Source organism: Oncorhynchus clarkii, chromosome 2 (genome assembly GCF_045791955.1).
Source record: "Oncorhynchus clarkii lewisi isolate Uvic-CL-2024 chromosome 2, UVic_Ocla_1.0, whole genome shotgun sequence".
Taxonomy (NCBI): Eukaryota; Metazoa; Chordata; class Actinopteri; order Salmoniformes; family Salmonidae; genus Oncorhynchus; species Oncorhynchus clarkii.
In genome coordinates this window covers 87,791,648-87,813,641 of record NC_092148.1, presented here as the reverse complement: position 1 = coordinate 87,813,641, position 21,994 = coordinate 87,791,648, and the positions used below count along the sequence as shown (strand labels likewise).

The 21,994-nt window shown below is 43.2% G+C and overlaps 2 protein-coding genes across 2 annotated transcripts; one reads left to right on the top strand and one right to left on the bottom strand.

Annotated features, from left to right (window-relative positions):
- The first annotated feature begins 1,735 nt into the window (after positions 1-1,735).
- On the top strand, positions 1,736-8,465 carry LOC139383113 (ankyrin repeat and SOCS box protein 13-like). The gene is made up of 6 exons (XM_071127434.1): positions 1,736-1,907; positions 4,588-4,787; positions 5,170-5,320; positions 5,599-5,733; positions 6,043-6,234; positions 6,707-8,465. Exons 1-6 carry the CDS (start codon positions 1,865-1,867, stop codon positions 6,868-6,870), a joined length of 885 nt encoding a protein of 294 aa, XP_070983535.1. The 5' UTR covers positions 1,736-1,864; the 3' UTR covers positions 6,871-8,465.
- Positions 8,466-9,900: 1,435 nt separating this feature from the next.
- Positions 9,901-21,655, bottom strand: LOC139375693 (neuroepithelial cell-transforming gene 1 protein-like). The gene is made up of 13 exons (XM_071117505.1): positions 21,358-21,655; positions 20,043-20,109; positions 18,574-18,639; positions 17,720-17,785; positions 17,360-17,467; positions 16,993-17,160; positions 15,609-15,671; positions 15,429-15,525; positions 13,519-13,595; positions 12,640-12,897; positions 12,322-12,492; positions 11,923-12,109; positions 9,901-11,601 (listed from the first exon to the last, which is right to left on the bottom strand). Exons 1-13 carry the CDS (start codon positions 21,480-21,482, stop codon positions 11,219-11,221), a joined length of 1,836 nt encoding a protein of 611 aa, XP_070973606.1. The 5' UTR covers positions 21,483-21,655; the 3' UTR covers positions 9,901-11,218.
- Between the last annotated feature and the right edge of the window lie 339 nt (positions 21,656-21,994).

Here is a 21,994-nt window from a genome sequence, read left to right as displayed (position 1 = left end):
ACATTCTCTTAAAGGTCCCCAAAGCACACACATCCCTGGGTCGCTCCTCTTTTCAGTTCGCTGCAGCTAGAGACTGGAACGAGCTGCAGCGAACGGCTTTAATGAAGTGGCAGCTGTAAGCGTGTCAATGATGTTGCCATATTCTAGGACCGGTAGAAATATTGACTGAATGATCTGCTTTCTACTATTAAGTAAGAAGCATTGCCCTTTTCTATAGAAGAAGCTATAGAAAGATAGAAGATTTTCATTCACATCTTCTTACTTAAATTCATCTGTTTTTTTTAAAGGACAACTTATCATCTATCTAAATGCCAAGATATTTGTAAGTAGGGATACGATCAATATGGGAACCGTCTAAGGTACAGATGCTTAAATATTTTAAGTCATTTTTATGCTCTCTAGAAAACAACACATACTTGCTTTTCCCATATTCAATACTAATTTAAGATCAATAATGGTATTTTGTAAAACAATGAAAGCAGACTGTAGGTCAGACAGTAGGGGCAATAGAATACACAACAGTATCGTCCACACACAGGTACAGTTTAAAAAAATCACAGACAAACAAATATTGTTCATGTATTTGGTATTTTATTAGGATCCCCATTAGCTGTTGCAAAAGCAGCAGCTACTCTTCCTGGGGTTCCACACAAAACACGAAACATGACATAATACAGAACATCAATAGACAACAACAGCTCAAGGACAGGCACATGTAGCCTACATATCAATGCATACACACAAACTATCTAGGTCAAATAGGGGAGAGGCGTTGTGCCGTGAGGTGTTGCTTTATCTGTTTTTTGAAACCAGGTTTGCTGTTTATTTGAGCAATACACGATGGAAGGAAGTTACATGCAATAAGGGCTCTATATAATACTGTACGCTTATTTGTTCTGGATATGAGGACTGTGAAAAGACCCCTGGTGGCATGTCTGGTGGGGTAAGTGTGAGTGGAACTGGTCTTCCAGTTACTGCAGAGGCATGGATGTTCAACTTTCTTTCAAGTTGGTCCATGTTGGAACCAGAACCAAATATTAAGAAAAATATATATTTCTGTCTGGAACCATCATTCATTGCAACCTGGTCTCAGAGCATCTCATATGATTTTGTACGCAAATCTGGACACTCCTTTTAGAGTATGTTACATTTCATATGGTTACATGAGACAGACGGTTACTTAAGACAGAAAATGAAAGCAGGGGTGGATGGGTAGGCGTATAATGCAAACGTCTTGCAAACCAAAGGTTGCGAGTTTGAATCTCATCACGGACAACTTTAGCTTTTTAGCTAATTAGCAACTTTTCAACAACGTACTACTTTTGAGCTACTTTGCAACTACTTCCCCTTCCCCTAACCATAACCTTAAACCTTTTAGGTAACACTTCCCCTAACGGTGACCTTTAACCTAACTCCTAACCTTAACCCCTAACCCCTAGCTAATGTTAGCCAGCTAGCTAACGTTAACCACTTAGCTAGAATTTGTAACATATCATACGTTTAGAGAATTCCTAACATATTGTACATTTAGCAAATTCGTAAAATATAATATGAATTGTAATTCATAACATATCATATGAAATGGGTAATGGACAACCACAAATGAATTGCATACCATAAGAAACGTAACATCTCATACTAAATTAAGTGTCTCATACAGGATAATATGAACTGAGACCTGGTTACAACAAACTACAAATCCCACAAGCCATTGATGTTCTTTTTACTTCTGTGTGCTTCTAATTTAAGCCATCATCCACCACTATCAACAACGTTACTGCAGCAATGCTTCACTGGTCTTCTCTGCGTTTTAAAATGCATCAATTTATTCTGCAAGACTAGAGGATATAATATCTATAGCTAAATGGAGATTACTCGTGCCAGACCATCGCTGTTTGGAGATATAGGTGAGTTGTTTTATTTGTGTCTCGCCTGTCTGAAAGTTCAAAGAGGCTAATGCTCATGACGTAAACAGCATGAATGCTTAACCCACAATCAAAATTATAGTAAAATATTTGTCATGCCTCTCCCTTGTTGAGTATTTTATTTAGCTGGCTTATTCAGGCCTAATATTAGAAAACGTTCTGCTCTTCCTTGTTTTACTGACCTAATTTGAGACCATCCAGCTAAGCTTGTTATAACAAGCTAGAGACCAGTGTATTAGAGCATGTACTATTTTGTAGGCTACGTAGGTAACCTGGGTGATCCTTATATAACATTCATTCGCTGTATCTAGCTTTTTTTGCTGACCAGATCATTAATCTAGCCAATGTTGTCTAGATGTAATACATTTAGGTTAGGACTATGCCTATGCATGTCACCAACCATCACATAGACAGACATCGGACGTCAGCAACGGGTAAGCCTCGTAGGGAAGGAGGTGCGGGTTTATGACAGGATTCACGTGTCGTGAGAGCGGTGTCTTGGACCAATGATTTATTGCTCTGGAGCCTACAAAGGGTTTCAGCGAGAACTCAACATCTAGCACCGTGTTTTTTCACTGCTTGACTTGGACTGAAATTAGTTGCCGTTACTCATTTTCGGTGCCTCTAGTATTTATATTTAGGTGCAGGAGCTCCACAATACGTTCGAGCTCATATTCTATAGTAGGAACAAGAGCTGAAGCGTTAGAAAGTGTGAGGTACCGGTGTTGTGCCGAACTTCACCCCCCTGCCAGAACCCCACCCCCCTTGTACTCACTCAATGCTTCATTGATGCGACTTGCTTGGTAGTTGAGATTTCTGCTCTTCACTCCGTTGTTAGTTTAGCCTACATTTCACTGATTGTAGCAGAAATCATTTTTTATTTGTGTCCTTCAAGGCAGTTGTCAATGATCACGTTAGGCTTTGTTTCATTTTTTTTATGGCGGTTTGATCGCGGGGGAAGCACTAGTAATGTTTACAGTTTTCGGTTTGGCAATTTGTTTCAAGTGTATTAGTCTATAAATACATCTCTTTGCCAAAATGTGTAATCTCTCCCATGTCTTATTCGACTGGGAATTGTTCTGAAATATCTATTGCTTGCCTACATTTCACTCCCTCTGTGTTTAATATAACACACACACATTCATTATCCATTTCGGGTTGCATAACGTGAAGTTTGTTCTATAGAAAGTATTTGACTCTGATAAGTGCCACAGAAATAATTTGACTCTAGCCGCAAAATTAAGGAAATTAGAGGGGGGGGGGGGGGTCGGCAACACCATTTTCTTGCCTGCCGAACTCCCCCTCTAATTTCCTTAATTTTGTGGCTACAGTCAAATCATTTCTGTGGCACACACTACTGGTCAACATGAGCTACCAAAATAATTATGATGTGTACCAGTCCTTGCAGTCCAAAGATAGAAGGGGGGGGGGGGGGGGGGAATTAATAATGACTGTATGTGTGTTATATTAAACATAGAGGGAGAATTCTGGCCAGGGGGGAGATTTTCGGCACAACACTGGTACTCAGCTCCAGTGAGCTCCTGCCCAAATCAGCAACGGACATTATTTAATAATAAATACAGACATAAATTAAAGGCCTACTTTGTGTAATGAGCTCAAATAATTTGACTGTAAAATATATAATTGCCCTCTTTGTATCATGAAAATTAGATCAACAGTTATTGGGCAGAATAAATAGATATAGGCATCAATACAACATGTGCATGTACTCTCTGTATCATACAGTGAGCTTCAAAAGTATTGGGACAGTGGCCAATTGTGTTGTTGTTTTGGCTCTGTACTCCAGCACTTCGATTTGAAATGATACAGTGACAATGAAGTTAAAGGGGTAGAATGTCAGCTATAATTTGAGGCTATTTTCATCCATATCGGGTGAAACAATTAGAAATTACAGCCCTTTTTGTTCAAAGTCCCCCCATTTTAGGGGACCAAAAGTATTGGGACAAATTCACTTATATGTGTGTTAAAGTAGTAAAAAGTTGACTATTTGGTCCCATATTCCTCGCACGCAATGACCACATCAAGCTCGTGACTCTACAAACTTGTTGGATGCATTTGCTGTTTGTTTTGGTTGTGTTTCAGATTAATTAGTGCCCAATAGAAATTCATGGTAAATAATGTATTGTGTCATTTCGAGTCACATTTTTATTGTAAATAAAAATAGAATATGTTTCTAAACACTTCTACATTAATGTGGATTCTACCATGATTACAGTTAGTTATGAATGAATCGTGAATAATGATGAGTGAGAAAGTTACAGGCACACAGATATCATACCCCCAAGACATGCTAACCTCTCACCATTACAATAACATGGGAGGCTAGCATTTGTTTTTTTTTTGGGGGGGGGGGTATGATATTTGTGCGTCTAACTTTCGCATTCATCATTATTCATAATTCATTCAGGATTATCCGTAATCATGGTAGCATCCACATTAATGTAGAAGTGTTTTAAAAACATATTCTATTCTTATTTACAATAAAAGTGACTCCAAAATTATTTCCCATTCATTTCTATTGGACGAAGTGCCAAAGTGGGGTAGTCGTCACAACAAAACATGTGTCACTGTTCCAGTACTTTCGGAGCTCAGCGTATATATAGGAATTCATTGCTTTTCTCCTTCCCTCCCGGGCCTGCAGCACATGGCCTGGGGTTCTGGACAGACCGTTCGGCGGTACACGAGGCAGCAGCCCAGGGAAAGGCTCTTCAGCTACAGAAGCTGATCCAGGGAGGTGCAGCAGTTAACATAGTGGCTGTGGACTCCATAACCCCCCTCCACGAGGCCTGCATACAGGGACAAACACAGTGTGTCCGGTTGCTGCTGGACGCTGGTGCTCACGTGAGTCAGAGGGCTATTTTTCTCTTGTGATAGGTCTGTCGGTAATGGTACTACTGCTGAATCTGGAATGGGGGGGAATCCTTAGGGTGGTGACTTATCTGCAGTAACCCCTACATGCAAACAACTGTGACTGTTTCTGTGAGGGCCGGGAGACATTTGAACAGAAGCCAAATTCAGAATTTGAGGGGGAGCTAGTCCCTGGGAGCCTAAGGGTTTTTAGATTTGAAATTACACATTGATTTGTTATACAACTGTTATAAAATGGACCATCAATAGTTCAGATTCTCTATTTAAGGACTCTTGAGAGGTATCAGTGAACATTTTAAAAAAATGAGGTGCTATAATGTTGATTTGTGTGTGCCTGCCTGTCTGTCTCACTCAGGTGGATGCGCGGAACATTGACGGCAGTACCCCGCTGTGCGATGCCTGCGCTGCGGGCAGCCTGGAGTGTGTGAAACTACTCATACAACATGGGGCTACGGTCAACCCTCCACTGTTCACCTTCTCACCCCTCCACGAGGCCTGCATGGGGGGTACATGTTCATGTTGTGAGAGGGGGCGAGGACGCGGCAGTAACACAGTATAAAGAACACACACATACACTGGGATAATGGGATACATCTGCATTGCTTGCTGTTTGGGGGTTTTAGGCTGGGTTTCTGTACAGCACTTTGTGACATCGGCTGATGTAAAAAAAAAAAGCTTTCTAAATACATTTGATTGATTGATATTGTGTAGTTAGTCCCCCTCAATACCCAAGTGTCGAACTATGACTGACGTGGGTGTGTGTGTGTGTGTGTGTGTGTTACAGGTAACTCTGACTGCGTTCAGCTCATGATAGACGTGGGAGCTCTGATGGAGGCCCATGACTGCCACTTCGGGACACCGTTACATGTAGCGTGTGCCAGACAACACTTTGACTGCGCCAAGGTCCTCCTCAATGCCGGTGGGTGGACCACATTGTGGTAACATTATTTCAAAATGTTGTTTTGCTCCTGATCATTCAAAGACTATTAATGGGACTGTGCTCTCTCAAGTAAATAAGTACCTAACCTAACTTTATAAAAAAGGTGAAATTTGAGATTTTGCATTTGAAGCATTACATCAATTCAAACCATAATTTGATCTTGACATTTTGCAGTTAAAACAACGTCCTGTACTTTTTTGATGCAGATTGTAGTTTTCAGAACGTGTAAGAACGGTAAGTCTCGACCACTTCCCTTTTTAAAATCAAACCTTTTCATCTTCTCCAAAGGGGCGAACGTGAACGCTGCCAAGCTCCACGAGACGGCGCTCCATCACGCAGCCAAAGTAAAGAACGTGGATCTGATCGAGCTGCTGATTGAGTTCGGTGGGAACATATATGCCAGGGACAACCTGGGCAAAAAGCCCATCAACTACACAAGTCAAGGTTCTCCCACCAATATCTGCCTAGAGTTCTATGAAAGTAAGTATTCTATTCATGCCACGTAGGTAGAAAAGACTGGAAAAGTGTAGAGATTATCTTATGTATGAAAATATGACCTTCAAAGAGAGATTTTCACACTACTGAGCAGAGCTGAGCTGCATTTGTTATGCATCCACCGTAGTTGTTATGCATCCACCGTAGTTGTTATGCATCCACCGTAGTTGTTATGCATCCACCGTAGTTGTTATGCATCCACCGTAGTTGTTATGCATCCACCGTAGTTGTTATGCATCCACCGTAGTTGTTATGCATCCACCGTAGTTGTTATGCATCCACCGTAGTTGTTATGCATCCACCGTAGTTGCTGGAGCCATGCTGAAGAGGACAATATGAAAATAAAATATTTAATAAAATATTAGAACCTCACAATGCAGTTCAGGTTGGCACAACAGTGTGAAAAGGGTTAATATAATATAATTATCTCAACGGACATGTTTTCGTTCTTTCCCAGATACTCCCCTCAGTCTACAACAGATCAGCAGGATAGCTCTGAGAACAGCACTGGGCAGAAGAGCCCTGGACGACGTGTCCAAACTGGGCTTGCCCAATCGCATCACCTGCTACCTCTCATATCAGCCACCCCCAGATCTGGACTTGGACTTTGACTACTTCTAACAAGCCCCATCCTACTTCTAACAAGCCCCATCCTACTTCTAACAAGCCCCATCCTACTTCTAACAAGCCCCATCCTACTTCTAACAAGCCCCATCCTACTTCTAAACAAGCCCCATCCTACTTCTAACAAGCCCCATCCTACTTCTAACAAGCCCCATCCTACTTCTAACAAGCCCCATCCTGCTTCTAACAAGCCCCATCCTACTTCTAACAAGCCCCATCCTACTTCTAACAAGCCCCATCCTACTTCTAACAAGCCCCATCCTACTTCTAACAAGCCCCATCCTGCTTCTAACAAGCCCCATCCTACTTCTAACAAGCCCCATCCTACTTCTAACAAGCCCCATCCTACTTCTAACAAGCCCCATCCTACTTCTAACAAGCCCCATCCTACTTCTAACAAGCCCCATCCTTACTTCTAACAAGCCCCATCCTACTTCTAACAAGCCCCATCCTACTTCTAACAAGCCCCATCCTACTTCTAACAAGCCCCATCCTACTTCTAACAAGCCCCATCCTACTTCTAACAAGCCCCATCCTACTTCTAACAAGCCCCATCCTTTTTATTAGTCTGTTTTGTCTTGTGCCGAATGATTCCACCACATAGGAATAAGCCTGGTCCCAGGTCTGTTTGTGTTCTTGTCAATGCCAACTCATTGTAATGCTGACATTTTTCAACCAATTAGCATAACAATGGCTGATTGCACAAACAGACTGGCACTCAGACTAGATGGGAATGAAGATGCAGGGTAGCCTTGTTCCAGATCTGTTTGCGCGTTCTTGCCAACTCCTATTGTCATTGTCAGGCTAAAAACACATTGACAACGACTATAGGAGTTGTTTATACAATTACAAACAGATCTGGGACCAGGCTAGAAGCAAGAGAGCCCAAACTCATTTGTCTGAGTTAAGGTTTCAGTTAAACTACAATGAAAAGTAGGGATATGAATGTAAGCTTACTGATGTGACAGGTGTCAGCTAGCTATGCTCGAAAGACTGAGGGCGATACTCAAATCTGTATCGCCGAAGGGTTATATTTCTATCCATCTGTAAAGGTCATTTCTGATTGAGTCGAGATATCTTAAATGCAGTCTCTACGATACGGATTGAATCTAGGCCTAAGCGTTCCCACTAAGCATAGTCTCATGCTTGTACCCAGATCTATTTGTCCTGCCTTATGTTAGGGATGTTGTGCCTTGCCAACTGCAAGACGGCACAAACTGATCTGGGACCAGGCTAGTCTGTCCAACCTTTCTGAATTCTTAAATCTTTTAGCTAAGCTTTTAGGATTGTGTAATTATGTGTACATATCAAACATGTATGTTTATTTTGAATAATGTGTATATAAACTATGTAAATAATACAAATTATTTGATTTATGTAAATTCCATGTCTATTTTGAGTTTATAAGTGTTTCATTTTGTCTTCTTCTGTATGGTTGGAGTGTTAGAAAGGAGGGTGTTGTCGCAGGGGTCAAGTGCACACCCCTTGAAATGAATTTTGTTATCATATTAATTGATTGTATTGTTCTTAATACTTTTTACTCTTCCATTGTTGCTTTACTGAAAATAAATGATGTACAGTACCAGTCAAAAGTTTAGACACACCTACTCATTCAAGGGTTTTTCTTTGTTTTTACTATTTTCTACATTGTAGAATAATACTGAAGACATCAAAACTATGAAATAACACATATAGAATCATGTAGTAACCAAAAAAGTGTTCAACAAGTCTAAATATATTTTCTATTCTTCAAAGTAGCCACCCTTTGCCTTGATGACAGCTTTGCACACTCTTTGCATTCTCTCAACCAGCTTCTCTCACCTGGAATGCATTTCAATTAACAGGAGTGCCTTGTTAAATGTTAATTTGTGGAATTTCTTTCCTTCTTAATGCGTTGAGCCAATAAGTTGCGTTGTGACCAGGTAGGTGTGGTATACAGAGCATAGCCCTATTTGGCAAGAATAGTTCAAATAAGCAAATAAATTACTTTAAGACATGAAGGTCAGTCAATCCGGAACATTTCAAGAACTTTGAAAGTTTCTTCAAGTGCAGTTGCAAAAACCATCAAGCGCTATGATGAAACTGACTCTCATGAGGACCACCACAGGAAAGGAAGACCCAGAGTTACCAACCTCAGAAATTGCAGTCCAAATATATACCACATTATTCTGCAGTGATACGCCTTCCCATCTGGTTTGCGCTTTGTGGGACTATAATTTGTTTTTCAACAGGACAATGACTCTCCAAGAAGGAGAGTGATGGAGTGCTGCATCAGATGACTTGGCCTCTATAATCACCCGACCTCAACCCAATTGAGATGGTTTGGGATGAGTTGGCCCGCAGAGTGAAGGAAAAGCAGCCAACAAGCATATGTGGGAACTCCTTCAAGACGGTTGGAAAATCATTCCAGGTGAAGCTGGTTGAGAGAATGCCAAGAGTGTGCAACGCTATCATCAAGGCAAAGAGCCTCTACTTTTGAAGGATCTCAAATATAAAATATATTTTGATTTGTTTAACACTTTTTCAGTTACATGATTCTATGTGTTATTTCATAGTTTTGATGTCTTCGCTATTACTCTATGTAGGAAATATGTAAAAATAAAGAAAAACCCTTGAATGAGTAGGTGTGCCCAAACTTTAAACTGGTACTGTATATTGTGTTATATGTTGGAACATGTAAACCGAGCACCAAGCAGTGCCATATTCACAATACTTTTTGAGAAGAAATACAGAACTACTGTGTGGTTAACATTAGCTTTTTATCTGAAATGACAAACTGTCACAGTTAACAGTCTGTTGGAGAATGGGGAAGGAGCATCTTGTTTGGTGGATGTAGCCATGGAAGTAGGGGCTTTCCAGGGTTAAAACGATTGCGCAAGTAAGCATGGTTTAGCAGTCACTGTCTGCTTCCGAGTATGCTGACACACACACACACACACACACGAGGACTTCCTCTTTCTTCACATCAGAGGTCTTGTTCTCTTCACCAGTGACAGCTGACAAACGGAAATCTCACAGCATCGATTCAAACATCAAAGCTCTTTATTTTTAATTGAAAAGGAACACAGGTAGCTTCTCACAGATTTTCCCTCACATAATCTAACTGGTCTTTCCCTTTTCACACAAAGCATTCCAGTGATACTTTTTCCCCTCTCTTTGCACACAGCATAACTTGTGGTTGATTGTCGTGTCAGTTTCGTGCTTCTCTCACCTCCAGTTCTCAAGAGAACCCATTCCGAAACCTTTACTTTCCCAACTCAGTTGCAGTCCAATTCTCTACCCTTCTCTCCAGGCGTGCCCTCATACCCTACACTTGCGCACTCTCCTTCACGGATTTAAAAGGAACGGGCTGGTTGTAGGAATATGTTAGAAACTCCCTTCTGCCGTACTTACACTAATCCAAGACTTTTAAAATGTGAGAGAGTGAACACTTCCTTGTGAAGGAGGGTAGAGAATCGGCCGAGCCTTCTCACAACAACATACTCATTTCATCCTTTGTCACCTTTGTCTCCACAACACATCAGACAGTTGACTAATATTTGCATGTGGTCTGCACTGTGTACACTACTGAAGATCAACCTCAACACATGGTGCTGCATGGAAAGAGAGGCTCCAGTCTCAAAATGGCACCCCACAACCCGATATAGTGTAACTACTTTTGACCAGGCCACATAGGGCTATGAACCCCCCCCAAAAAACATGGAATAGGCTGTCATTTGGGACACAGAGAAACATCACAAAGCCTGCAGAGGCCTTTTTAATAGTAACGAAGGACACACTGACCAACCCTGTAGAAATAATGACTTATCAAAAGTGGTTAATAAATTCCAGTTCCAAGCAACATATATTCTTATTCTAAGAGCTAAAAACAGTGCTATTTTGTATAAAAACAGAGTTAGTCATTTTAACATTAAAAAAAATTCTAATCCTAAAATCCTAATTCTCATAATCGCTGTAAAACCATTTTTCAGTCAATTTGGTTGGCAAATATCATTCCCTTGTAAAGTAAACCAATAACTTTTTTTCTCCTGAAATTTACAGAACTCTTCAATTTCATTGGTTTGCAGTGCACAGACTGGACGGATGTGATTGGACGGTTTTGACATAGCTTACTACATGGTCGCCATGGTACATCACTGCTATTGTCATACATACTCTTTTATGCAAAATCACTACTCGACAGACAGGTGTCATGGAAATTCACAAACAAGTAGCCTCCACATTAATATCACAAGTAAGAAGTCCAACATAACACCATAGAAGAAGAAGACACAGTAAAAATAAAAATGAATGAAGGTGTACAGGTGTAGACATCCCACGAGGCTCCGTGGACTCTTCCGTTCTCCTAAACCCCGGTCTCTTTCCTCCTGCGATGCGTACCACGGCTCCACTCTCTTTTGATTCTACTTGAAGAACCAGACGCGGGGAGTGTCTCTGTGCCTTTACACCCAAGGATTGGCTCACCGACCTGGTGCCAGACGTTCTCATCTGCCCCTTCCCCCACCATATCAGACATGGACACCACAGAAGAACGACGCTTGGCCCTGGTCATGGTTGTAGCCTCACTGTGCTGATCTCTGAGTGGCGCCCTCTGCTGTTGAGGTTGGGCGTCGATGGCGCTGCGGAGACAGTTGAGCCACTGCTGCTTGTGGAAGACGTCGTTGACCTGCAGAGTGTGAGACTGGCCGTGGGTCGGGTCCAGGGAGGTCACGCGGAACACGTTCTTAGCTGGAGGACAGCGAGAGAAGGAGAAAAAAAATGAAGATGATATAAACTGTTGTTCATGGTAAAACAAATCCACATATAATACCTCCTAAAGCACAACTGGAAGAAACTGCACATCTCCTTGGTCTCAGTATCTGTCCCAATAGGATCATGAACCCAGAAAAATATAGGTGGTGTTAACGACACACAGGATATTGTGTCAGCAACTCATAAACTGGGCATTTAATCCTGAGATCTACTTGTCCAACACATTTTTGAAAAAGAACACAAGGAATTGAAGAAAGTCTAATTGAAACAATTGAGCCCCAGACCATAACTCCTCACCTTTCTCCCCCTGGCTGAAGGCCCCTCTGAATGACCCTCCCATGCGTACGTCTCCATCCTGCAGGTCCTCCAGAGCCAAGTCTCTGATGGGGAGGGGCTGACGGTACACCTGGTAGCAGCTCCGCTCGTGACGTGTCACCGGCCTCGTCAGCACCAGCAGCTCAGAGAACAGGAACACGTGCAGTTTCTACACAACACACAGAGTTATCACAACATGCCCGGTACTGTAAAGCACTGTGACAACTACTAATGTAAAACACACGCTTTATAAATACATTTGATGAATCAACTTTACACGGAGGAGAAAAACAGAAAGCCTGGATACATGTTAGTTGGAGGGGGCATAAAGCCATACAGAACAGGTTATATTGATATACAGCGTGTCTGAACAAGGCTCACCGAGCCACTCTTGTTGCGTAGCTCTCCGTGACACAACAAGGTCTTGCAGTTGTCGATGAGCGGGTCTCTCTGCCTGTCGTCCAGATACTCCAGCTTATTAATGTAGTACTGACTCTCTGACTCTCCTTTCCTCATGTTGATGTCAGACAGCACACCCTGGATGATGGCTATCTGGAATCACAGTGTTACACCTCAGTCAATTCAACTCTTAATACATGTAGAATTCTATTAGCATGTGTGGCTGTGCCATTTGTAACTCTTATGATGTGTCCGATAACTGTGTGACGATGTAGGGTAGTGTGGGTGCTCTCTACAAACCGCCTTCTCCAGACAGGGAACGTCAGGGTGATCTGGTGGTGTATGTCTCAGTATCTCTCTCAGCAGTAGGGGATATTTCACCAGACGGCTCCTGGGGATATCCAGGAAGCTCCACAGGTCCAGCTTCCTACTGAAGGGAGACTCCAGGCAGCGCTGCAGGAAGTCCTGCACCTTCCGGTCCTGCTTCTTCTGGTCCAACAGGGCCTTGGCAGCCAGCTGGTTACTGCAATAGTCTCTGTACGCATTCAGACCTGGCAACTAGAGGACGACAGGGGGGTGATGAAGATGAAGACACATTCTCTTTCTCACCCCCCCCCCCCCACACAAAACTTTAAGAAATGGGAAAAAAAGGAGTTTCATCCCTGTACGCATTCAGACAAAGAAAACTTGGAAGAGAAGAAGACAAGTGTCATTTTCAGATCATGGAAACATGTCTGCTTTTTAAGTCAAAGAGAAGAAGATGATCCAAGATGGCAGCTGACTCCTCTCTCTCTCTAAAGACGGGGAGAAGAAGGTCAAAGATGGCAGCTGACTCCTCTCACTCTAAAGACGGGGAGAAGAAGGTCAAAGATGGCAGCTGACTCCTCTCACTCTAAAGACGGGGAGAAGAAGGTCAAAGATGGCATCTGTGGATGAAGGCAACACAGGGGGCGAGAGCATGAAGCTGGGACTACATTTCATAAATAAACAAAACACATTAATTCTAAATACTGGCGATGCGAGAAAAACTTGAAATGTAAAATCTATTTGCAAAGTGTAATTAATACATTGGAAATCTTACTCGCCCGAGCTCTCGCGATAAAAAAAATAGCCATAAAGAAATATACAAATACACAGATAATAACCATAAACCCAATACACAAGAGAGGCGGCACCTACCCAGTCCACGACGATCTGTCCAATCTGACCAACTGTTCCATTAGGACCGGTGCCCTTTGCAAGCTTATCCAACAAGTCTGTAGCAAGGAGAAACACACGAACGAAACCATCAGCCCTCTATTTGAAGAGGATTTTTTCTTCTTCAAATAGTCTTGTCGTAGTCACTGGTTAAGTAGCCACCAGAGGGCATATTGGGGGTTACTAAACCAGTAGCCACCAGAGGGGCGTATTGGGGGTTACTAAACCAGTAGCCACCAGAGGGCGTATTGGGGGTTACTAAACCAGTAGCCACCAGAGGGCGTATTGGGGGTTACTAAACCAGTAGCCACCAGGGGGCGTATTGGGGGTTACTAAACCAGTAGCCACCAGAGGGCGTATTGGGGGTTACTAAACCAGTAGCCACCAGAGGGCGTATTGGGGGTTACTAAACCAGTAGCCACCAGAGGGCGTATTTGGGGTTACTAAACCAGTAGCCACCAGAGGGCGTATTGGGGGTTACTAAACCAGTAGCCACCAGAGGGCGTATTGGGGTTTACTAAACCAGTAGCCACCAGAGGGCGTATTGGGGTTTACTAAACCAGTAGCCACCAGAGGGCGTATTGGGGTTACTAAACCAGTAGCCACCAGAGGGCGTATTGGGGTTTACTAAACCAGAAGCCACCAGAGGGCGTATTGGGGGTTACTAAACCAGTAGCCACCAGAGGGCGTATTGGGGGTTACTAAACCAGTAGCCACCAGAGGGCGTATTGGGGGTTACTAAACCAGTAGCCACCAGAGGGCGTATTGGGGGTTACTAAACCAGTAGCCACCAGAGGGCGTATTGGGGTTTACTAAACCAGTAGCCACCAGAGGGCGTATTGGGGTTTACTAAACCAGTAGCCACCAGAGGGCGTATTGGGGTTTACTAAACCAGAAGCCACCAGAGGGCGTATTGGGGGTTACTAAACCAGTAGCCACCAGAGGGCGTATTGGGGGTTACTAAACCAGTAGCCACCAGAGGGCGTATTGGGGGTTACTAAACCAGTAGCCACCAGAGGGCGTATTGGGGGTTACTAAACCAGTAGCCACCAGAGGGCGTATTGGGGGTTACTAAACCAGTAGCCACCAGAGGGCGTATTGGGGGTTACTAAACCAGTAGCCACCAGAGGGCGTATTGGGGGTTACTAAACCAGTAGCCACCAGAGGGCGTATTGGGGGTTACTAAACCAGTAGCCACCAGAGGGCGTATTGGGGGTTACTAAACCAGTAGCCACCAGAGGGCGTATTGGGGGTTACTAAACCAGTAGCCACCAGAGGGCGTATTGGGGGTTACTAAACCAGTAGCCACCAGAGGGCGTATTGGGGGTTACTAAACCAGTAGCCACCAGAGGGCGTATTGGGGGTTACTAAACCAGTAGCCAACAGAGGGCGTATTGGGGGTTACTAAACCAGTAGCCACCAGAGGCCGTATTGGGGGTTACTAAACCAGAAGCCACCAACTCTCAAATAAAGAGTTGGCAGCACTATTGACACTAATGCTTAGAGCTGGGGTCAATTCCATTTAGGAAGTAAATGGAAAATCCAACTCCAATTCTTGAAACTAAAATGTAATTAAAATTAACTGGAATTGACCCCCAACCCTGTTGAGGCTAGTAGTAAATATGATGAAGATCTAGTACCTTCATGAAGTGGAATGTACGAATATGATGAAGACCTAGTACCTTCATGAAGTGGAATGTATGAATATGATGAAGACCTAGTACCTTCATGAAGTGGAATGTACGAATATGATGAAGACCTAGTACCTTCATGAAGTGGAATGTACGAATATGATGAAGACCTAGTACCTTCATGAAGTGGAATGTACGAATATGATGAAGACCTAGTACCTTCATGAAGTGGAATGTACGAATACGATGAAGACCTAGTACCTTCATGAAGTGGAATGTAAGAATCCAGATCTCCAAATATATGAGTTAGCTCCTCCTCTGTCATGATGGAAAGCTTCAGCATGGGATCATGATATGCCTGTTGAACAAGAAATTAAAGCTAAGGTCAATCAGCTTCATGAGGGGAAGAGACAAACTTGTTAATTTAATCATTTATTGTACCTTTCGTGCCATTTGGAGGTCTTCAATAAGGTCTTGTTCTCCTCTGGACAGCTCATGAATGGCCTAAAGAGAACATTATGTGGTCAATAAGACTTGCCACTTCTGAATTCATCATTTATTCCATACCAGACAAAGAGTACATATCGAACTCAGACACAAACTGCTAACTATGACATCAATCCCCTTACTACATACTAGGGCTGGGCGAAACGGCCTAAAAATCATATCGGTTTATTTGTTGCTGTTAGCTGTACGTGGCCTTATTTTCCTAAATCAATGTTCATTGATGCGCACGTTTCAGCAGTGTCTGCTCTGGATCTGTGGCAGTGGGAGGGGCTTGGTGTGAGCGGCGGGGGGAGGGGCTTGGTGTGAGCGGCGGGGGGAGGGGCTTGGTGTGGGCGGCGGGGGAGGGGCTTGGTGTGGGCGGCAGGGGCTTGGTGTGAGCGGCAGGGGGAGGGGCTCGGTGTGAGCGGCCGGGGGAGGGGCTCGGTGTGAGCGGCGGGGGCTCGGTGTGAGCGGCGGGGGCTCGGTGTGAGCGGCGGGGGCTCGGTGTGAGCTGCGGGGGCTCGGTGTGAGCGGCGGGGGCTCGGTGTGAGCGGCGGGGGCTCGGTGTGAGCGGCGGGGGCTCGGTGTGAGCGGCGGGGGCTCGGTGTGAGCGGCGGGGGCTCGGTGTGAGCGGCGGGGGCTCGGTGTGAGCGGCGGGGGCTCGGTGTGAGCGGCGGGGGCTCGGTGTGAGCGGCGGGGGCTCGGTGTGAGCGGCGGGGGCTCGGTGTGAGCGGCAGGGGCTCGGTGTGAGCGGCAGGGGCTCGGTGTGAGCGGCAGGGGCTCGGTGTGAGCGGCAGGGGCTTGGTGTGTTTGTAAATGGGAAGATGCACACAGCACAGGAGCGAGAACGACAAGGCAACATGAGAAAAAGCAGACAAACACTAAAAAACATTTATGTTTAAATAAAAATGTGATTCTTGCAATACAGGCATTTGGAATATTGCGCTAAATGATCAATTAGAATAAATTAAATTAACTATATCACCCAGCCCTACTACATATAGATAATTAAGCAATAATGCCAGAGGAGGTGTGGTATATGACCAATATACCACGATTAAGGGCTGTTCTTATGCGCAATGCTGAGTGTCTGGACACAGCCCTTAGACGTGGTATATTGGCAATATATCACAAACCTCCAAGGTGCCTTAAATGTTTTGTCATATCCGTGGTATAAGGTCTGATATACCATGGCTTTCAACCAATCAGAATTCAGGGCTCAAACCACCCAGTTTATAATAAGGCATGATATATTGTGATTATATTATGCTTGGCACAACACATTATCTATAAAAGTCATTGAACTATGATGATAACGTATCCTACAGTTGTATGTTACCTCCTGTCTCTTAATCTCTTTGGTGGAGAAGGTGCTCTTCTGGTGAACGTCCAGTGTTTCAGACCACAGAGTGCTGTTCCTACGTTTGGGAGGTGTTGGGCCCGCTGCCTTACTGCACGACTTCAGGGACGTCCCCGGCGACTTGCTGTCACCCCGCAGCGACATGTTCTGAGGACACGAGTAATAATTTAGACACGCCAGAGTCTGGTCTCGGGCTTCTCTGTCCGTGCCACTACTGTCAATCTCCTTCTCTATAACTTCCTGCAGTTCATTAAACAAAATCCACACAACAACAAAAAGGATCTGCTATCAGGTCACGTGCCATTGGCTTCTGTCTGGAGTTATGACAGCATGATATATACCATACCTGGATGGTTTGACCAAAGCGTCGGACGGCTCCATTCTTGGAAGGGGAGATCAGGTTAGCCAGAGATGACACCCGGCTCAGTGGTCGCACACGCTTGTTACTGGGCTCCTGCAATACAGAGGAGTGAAATCATTGTTACGGACAGCAATCTGAATACATACCCAGGGGATATAACTAACAACCCTATCGCTTTGCTTTACTCCACTTCTCACATATATATTGGTCACATACACATGGTGAGCAGATGTTATTGCAAGTGTAGCAAAATGCTTGTGCCAAATGTAAGAAATAATACATTAAAAAAAACACAGCAAAGTGTCCTAAGGACTAGAAGTGAGGCATTCCTCTCTGTCGACTTACTTTGAGGTCAAAACTGGACAGACTGACGGTGTCGTCATCCTCCTTTTTCTCTTTGCGTTTTCTCTTCTGTAAAGATGGTACCAGAGAAGGCTTAGACTGCAGTCAGTGACGCTCACAAGGCCGTTAGGGGGGGAGGATATAGCCTACCGGTATGCTGTATATACATATATCACATGGGGGGCAGGATATAGCCTACTGGTATGCTGTATATACATATATCACATGGGGAGGGGGGGGGGGGGGCAGGATATAGCCTACTGGTATGCTGTATATACATATATCACATGGGGGGCAGGATATAGCCTACTGGTATGCTGTATATACATATATCACATGGGGAGGGGGGGGGGGGGGGGGGGGGGGCAGGATATAGCCTACTGGTATGCTGTATATACATATATCACATGGGGGGCAGGATATAGCCTACTGGTATGCTGTATATACATATATCACATGGGGAGGGGGGGGGGGGGGGGCAGGATATAGCCTACTGGTATGCTGTATATACATATATCACATGGGGAGGGGGGGGGGCAGGATATAGCCTACTGGTATGCTGTATATACATATATCACATGGGGAGGGGGGGGGGGGGCAGGATATAGCCTACTGGCATGCTGTGGGGGGGGGGGGGGGGCAGGATATAGTCTACCGGTATGCAGTATATACATATATCACATGGGGAGGGGGGGGGGGGGCAGGATATAGTCTACCGGTATGCAGTATATACATATATCACATGCACATGAGGGGGGGGGGCAGAATATAGCCTACTGGCATGCTGGGGGGGGGGGGGGGGGGGGGGTATATTAATCCTCAGAAAACGTGTAACATTTGGTGGAGCCTTGGCTTACTACTTTGAGGTCAAAGCTGGACAGACTGACAGTGTCATCATCCTTGGGCTCTTTGTGTTTCCTCTTCTGAGGGAAAGATAAACACGTGTACAGAATGAGTGTTGCTAACCTTCACAAGATTTACAAATGTGAATATACAGTACCTTGCAAAAGTACTCAAAAACCCCCCTTGAATTTCTTCACATTTTATTGTGTTACAAAGTGGGATTTACAATGGATTGAATCATATTTTTTGTTGTTGTCGACGATCTACACAAAATACTCATATGTCAAAATTTAAGAAAAATAATAAAATATTAATACAAATATAGTAGTTGCATAAGTATTCAGCTCCCCGAGTCAATACATGTTAGAAACACCTTTAGCATTGATTAAAGTTGCGAGTCTTCTGGGTAAATCTCTAAGAGCTTTGCACACCTGGATTGTGCAATATTTAGCCATTATTTTTTTTCAAAATTCTTCAAGCTCTGTTGGGGATCATGGCTATTCAGCAATTTTCTAAACTTGCTAATGATTTTCAAGCAGATTTAAGTCAAAGCTGTAATTTGGCCACTCAAAAACATTGTCTTCTTTGTAAGCAACTCCAGTGTAGATTTGGCCTTGTGTTGTAGTTCATTGTCCTGCTGAAAGCTGATTTCCTCTCCCAGTGTCTGGTGGAATGCAGACGGTTTCTTCTAGGATTTTGTTTTTGCTTAGCCCCACCTAGTTTCTCTTTATACCAAAAAAGTGTATTCCTTTGCTGTTTTTTTCCTCCCCGCATATTTTGGAATATTTTTTATTCTGTATATTTGTATTCTTCTTTTCACTCTGTCATTTAGGTAATTATTGTGAGTCATTACAGTTTTCCCAAAAGACACCCATTGAACTCTGTAGCCGGTTTAAAATCACCAATGGCCTCATGGTAACTAAATCTCTCAGCAGTTTCATTCTTGTCCTGAAGCTCAGTTCAGGACAACTGTATCTTTGATGTGTCTAGGTGGTTTAATACATAATCCACAGCATAATTATTAACTTGACTACGCGTAAAGAGATATTCAATGTCTGATGAGTTATTGTTACCTAGCAATCACTGCCCTTATTTATGAGGCTTTCAAAAAGCTCCCTGGTCTTTGAAGTTGAATCTGTGCTTGAAATACTTGACTGAGGAACCTTACAGATGTTGTATGTATGGGGGGGGACAGAGGAAGGGTTAGTCATTCAAAAATCATGTCAATCCCTATTATTTCACACAGAGTGAATCCATGTAACTTATGTGATTTGTTAAGCCACATTTTACTCCTTACACTTAGGCATGTCTAAACAAGGGGACATAATACTTTTACAAGGCACTGTACATTTCACATTGAAATAAATCAAGTAATAATTTTTGTACTGTGTTAAAAGTTTATTGACTGACTTCGTAGTAATTGAGAAAGACAGAGATAGATGCTGGATTGATGTTGGCGTTACATTAGTTTAGTACTACTCACCAGACTGAAGTCCCATGGTGTTCCTGGAGTCAGAAAGGTGAAGGAACTCCCTCGGCACAGTGGAGGTCTACAGTGAGAGAAAGGAAAACAGGCAGAAATAAACACTATTTGAGATATTCATACTGTATCCCAACCCAAATGCCCCTACCTAGGGCGTATGGAATCTGACTCTTTGACAAATCAGACACACACAAATCATACTTTTGGTGTTAAGTGTAGACTTACATGTTGATTTCGTCCACCCACACCAGACACGACCAGGACAAGCATGTTGAAATATCAAAACGATCTCTTAACAAACTATATTAAATTGGAGGACAGGTCGAAAAGCAGTTAAAAATGTATTGCAATGTAGCTTGCCAACCGCCATATAAAGTCCAAAGAAAATGAAGCCTGGAGGAGGAAAGATGACTAAACCTACTCGGTTTACCCTTTTATCTGTGGATTAATTATCGGAGTATTTGTTATATTACAGGAGAAATTAGCTAGCAACAGCAAGCGAGCTAAACTGCCCAAAAAGTTTAATGCTTTTTGACCGGTCCCAAAATTAATATATTTGGTTCAGAGTTTTGATATTTCAACCTGGGTGTCCTGATCGCGTCTGGTGTGGGTGGACAAAAATCAACATGCGATGGTGGTCTCGTCAGTATGTTTTAGGCAAAGCATACAACTTTCCTGAAAAGGTGTTCTAGATAAACCTACAACACCGATATAGAAGAACAATGTTATCTTTTGATGGACTCTTTCCTCAGGAGATTGATAGTACATTCAGCATCAGATACCTCTAAAAGGCTGTGGGGTGGTCCACTGATGTACTGCTATGGACGTAGTTAGCTAGCTAACTATTTTAGGCAAATTTGAGACTACTCAAACTTAACATTTTGTTTTGTCTAAAAAAAAAAATCAAACGAAACTAGTTAGCTACATAACGTTACTAGTTAGTATAGCCAATACATGCTAACTTAGCTAACTAACTACTCTAACGTTAACTTACTAGAGTGCAAATCCAGAATTATAGTTAACGATGCAGTGTTTGTTTGAGGCTAATTTACTAGAAAATGTAAACAGAGCACATGACCCATACGTTAAAACCAGGGACCCTAAGCTTGATACGTTTGGCTAACTAGCCACAGTAACATGAAGGCCAACCTAAATCCATATTTTATTGATTGAACCATTATTAAATGGATTAACAATGTGATGTGACAAATTTTAGGTTCCAAATTTGGCTAGCATATCGGGCTAATCTTGAATATTATTTTTTTTAGTCTAGAAACACACATTTAATGTATCAATATTACCCATCGCTTCTTACTTTTTGGAGTTGTTGACAGTGGCGGGGGAGGTTTCTGAGTTGACCGTGGACGTTCTCTTCGAGGAAATCCTTCGTCTCTTCGGCTCGTCTTCCACAGATAATTCGCCCACCTCTGACTCCTCCATTTTAGAGGTTGGGTGTAGTAGGAAGCTAGCCAATATCGCTAATTCAAAACAATGGATATTGCAACGATGGATGAAAGAAGGAAAGAAATCCGCAGTAAATCGATCAATCCAACCAAAAGTGACGGCGGAAGTTTGAATATGGCGGAATATCACAAATCGGCCAATGAGGGAAAAGCTTGAGGATTTCGAGTGGGAGGAGTTAATTTACTGAAAAGAATATTGAGGAAAAGCACGTTGGCGGTCTCTCAGTAAATTCACTTCAGTGAGAAACATGGCCGGATTAAGCATGGCCCGATTAAGTGATCAATGCGGCTGTTAGCTAAAAAATTGGGAGTTGTTGAGAATTGTTTTTATTCTGTTGGTTCTCTCTTTTCAGTAGAAGGCATTTGCATTCCAAACTGTACGTTTTTCCCGCGATTGTATTTTGAAATCTGCAAAAGGGAAACTGACAACACCAACCAACCATAGAAATATAATCCATAGATGGCAGTTCCCATTCAAATCAGGACCGG

Coding starts and splice junctions, on each gene's coding strand:
- LOC139383113 (XM_071127434.1), top strand. CDS start 1,865: ATGGAGATTACTCGTGCCAGACCATCGCTGTTTGGAGATATAG. Junction 4,788..5,169: donor TGCTGGACGCTGGTGCTCAC/GTGAGTCAGAGG, acceptor TGTCTCACTCAG/GTGGATGCGCGGAACATTGA. Junction 6,235..6,706: donor CTGCCTAGAGTTCTATGAAA/GTAAGTATTCTA, acceptor GTTCTTTCCCAG/ATACTCCCCTCAGTCTACAA.
- LOC139375693 (XM_071117505.1), bottom strand. CDS start 21,482: ATGGAGGAGTCAGAGGTGGGCGAATTATCTGTGGAAGACGAGCCGAAG. Junction 15,672..16,992: donor AAGAGATTAAGAGACAGGAG/GTAACATACAAC, acceptor TGTTCTCTTTAG/GCCATTCATGAGCTGTCCAG. Junction 11,602..11,922: donor CTTCAGCCAGGGGGAGAAAG/GTGAGGAGTTAT, acceptor GCTGTCCTCCAG/CTAAGAACGTGTTCCGCGTG.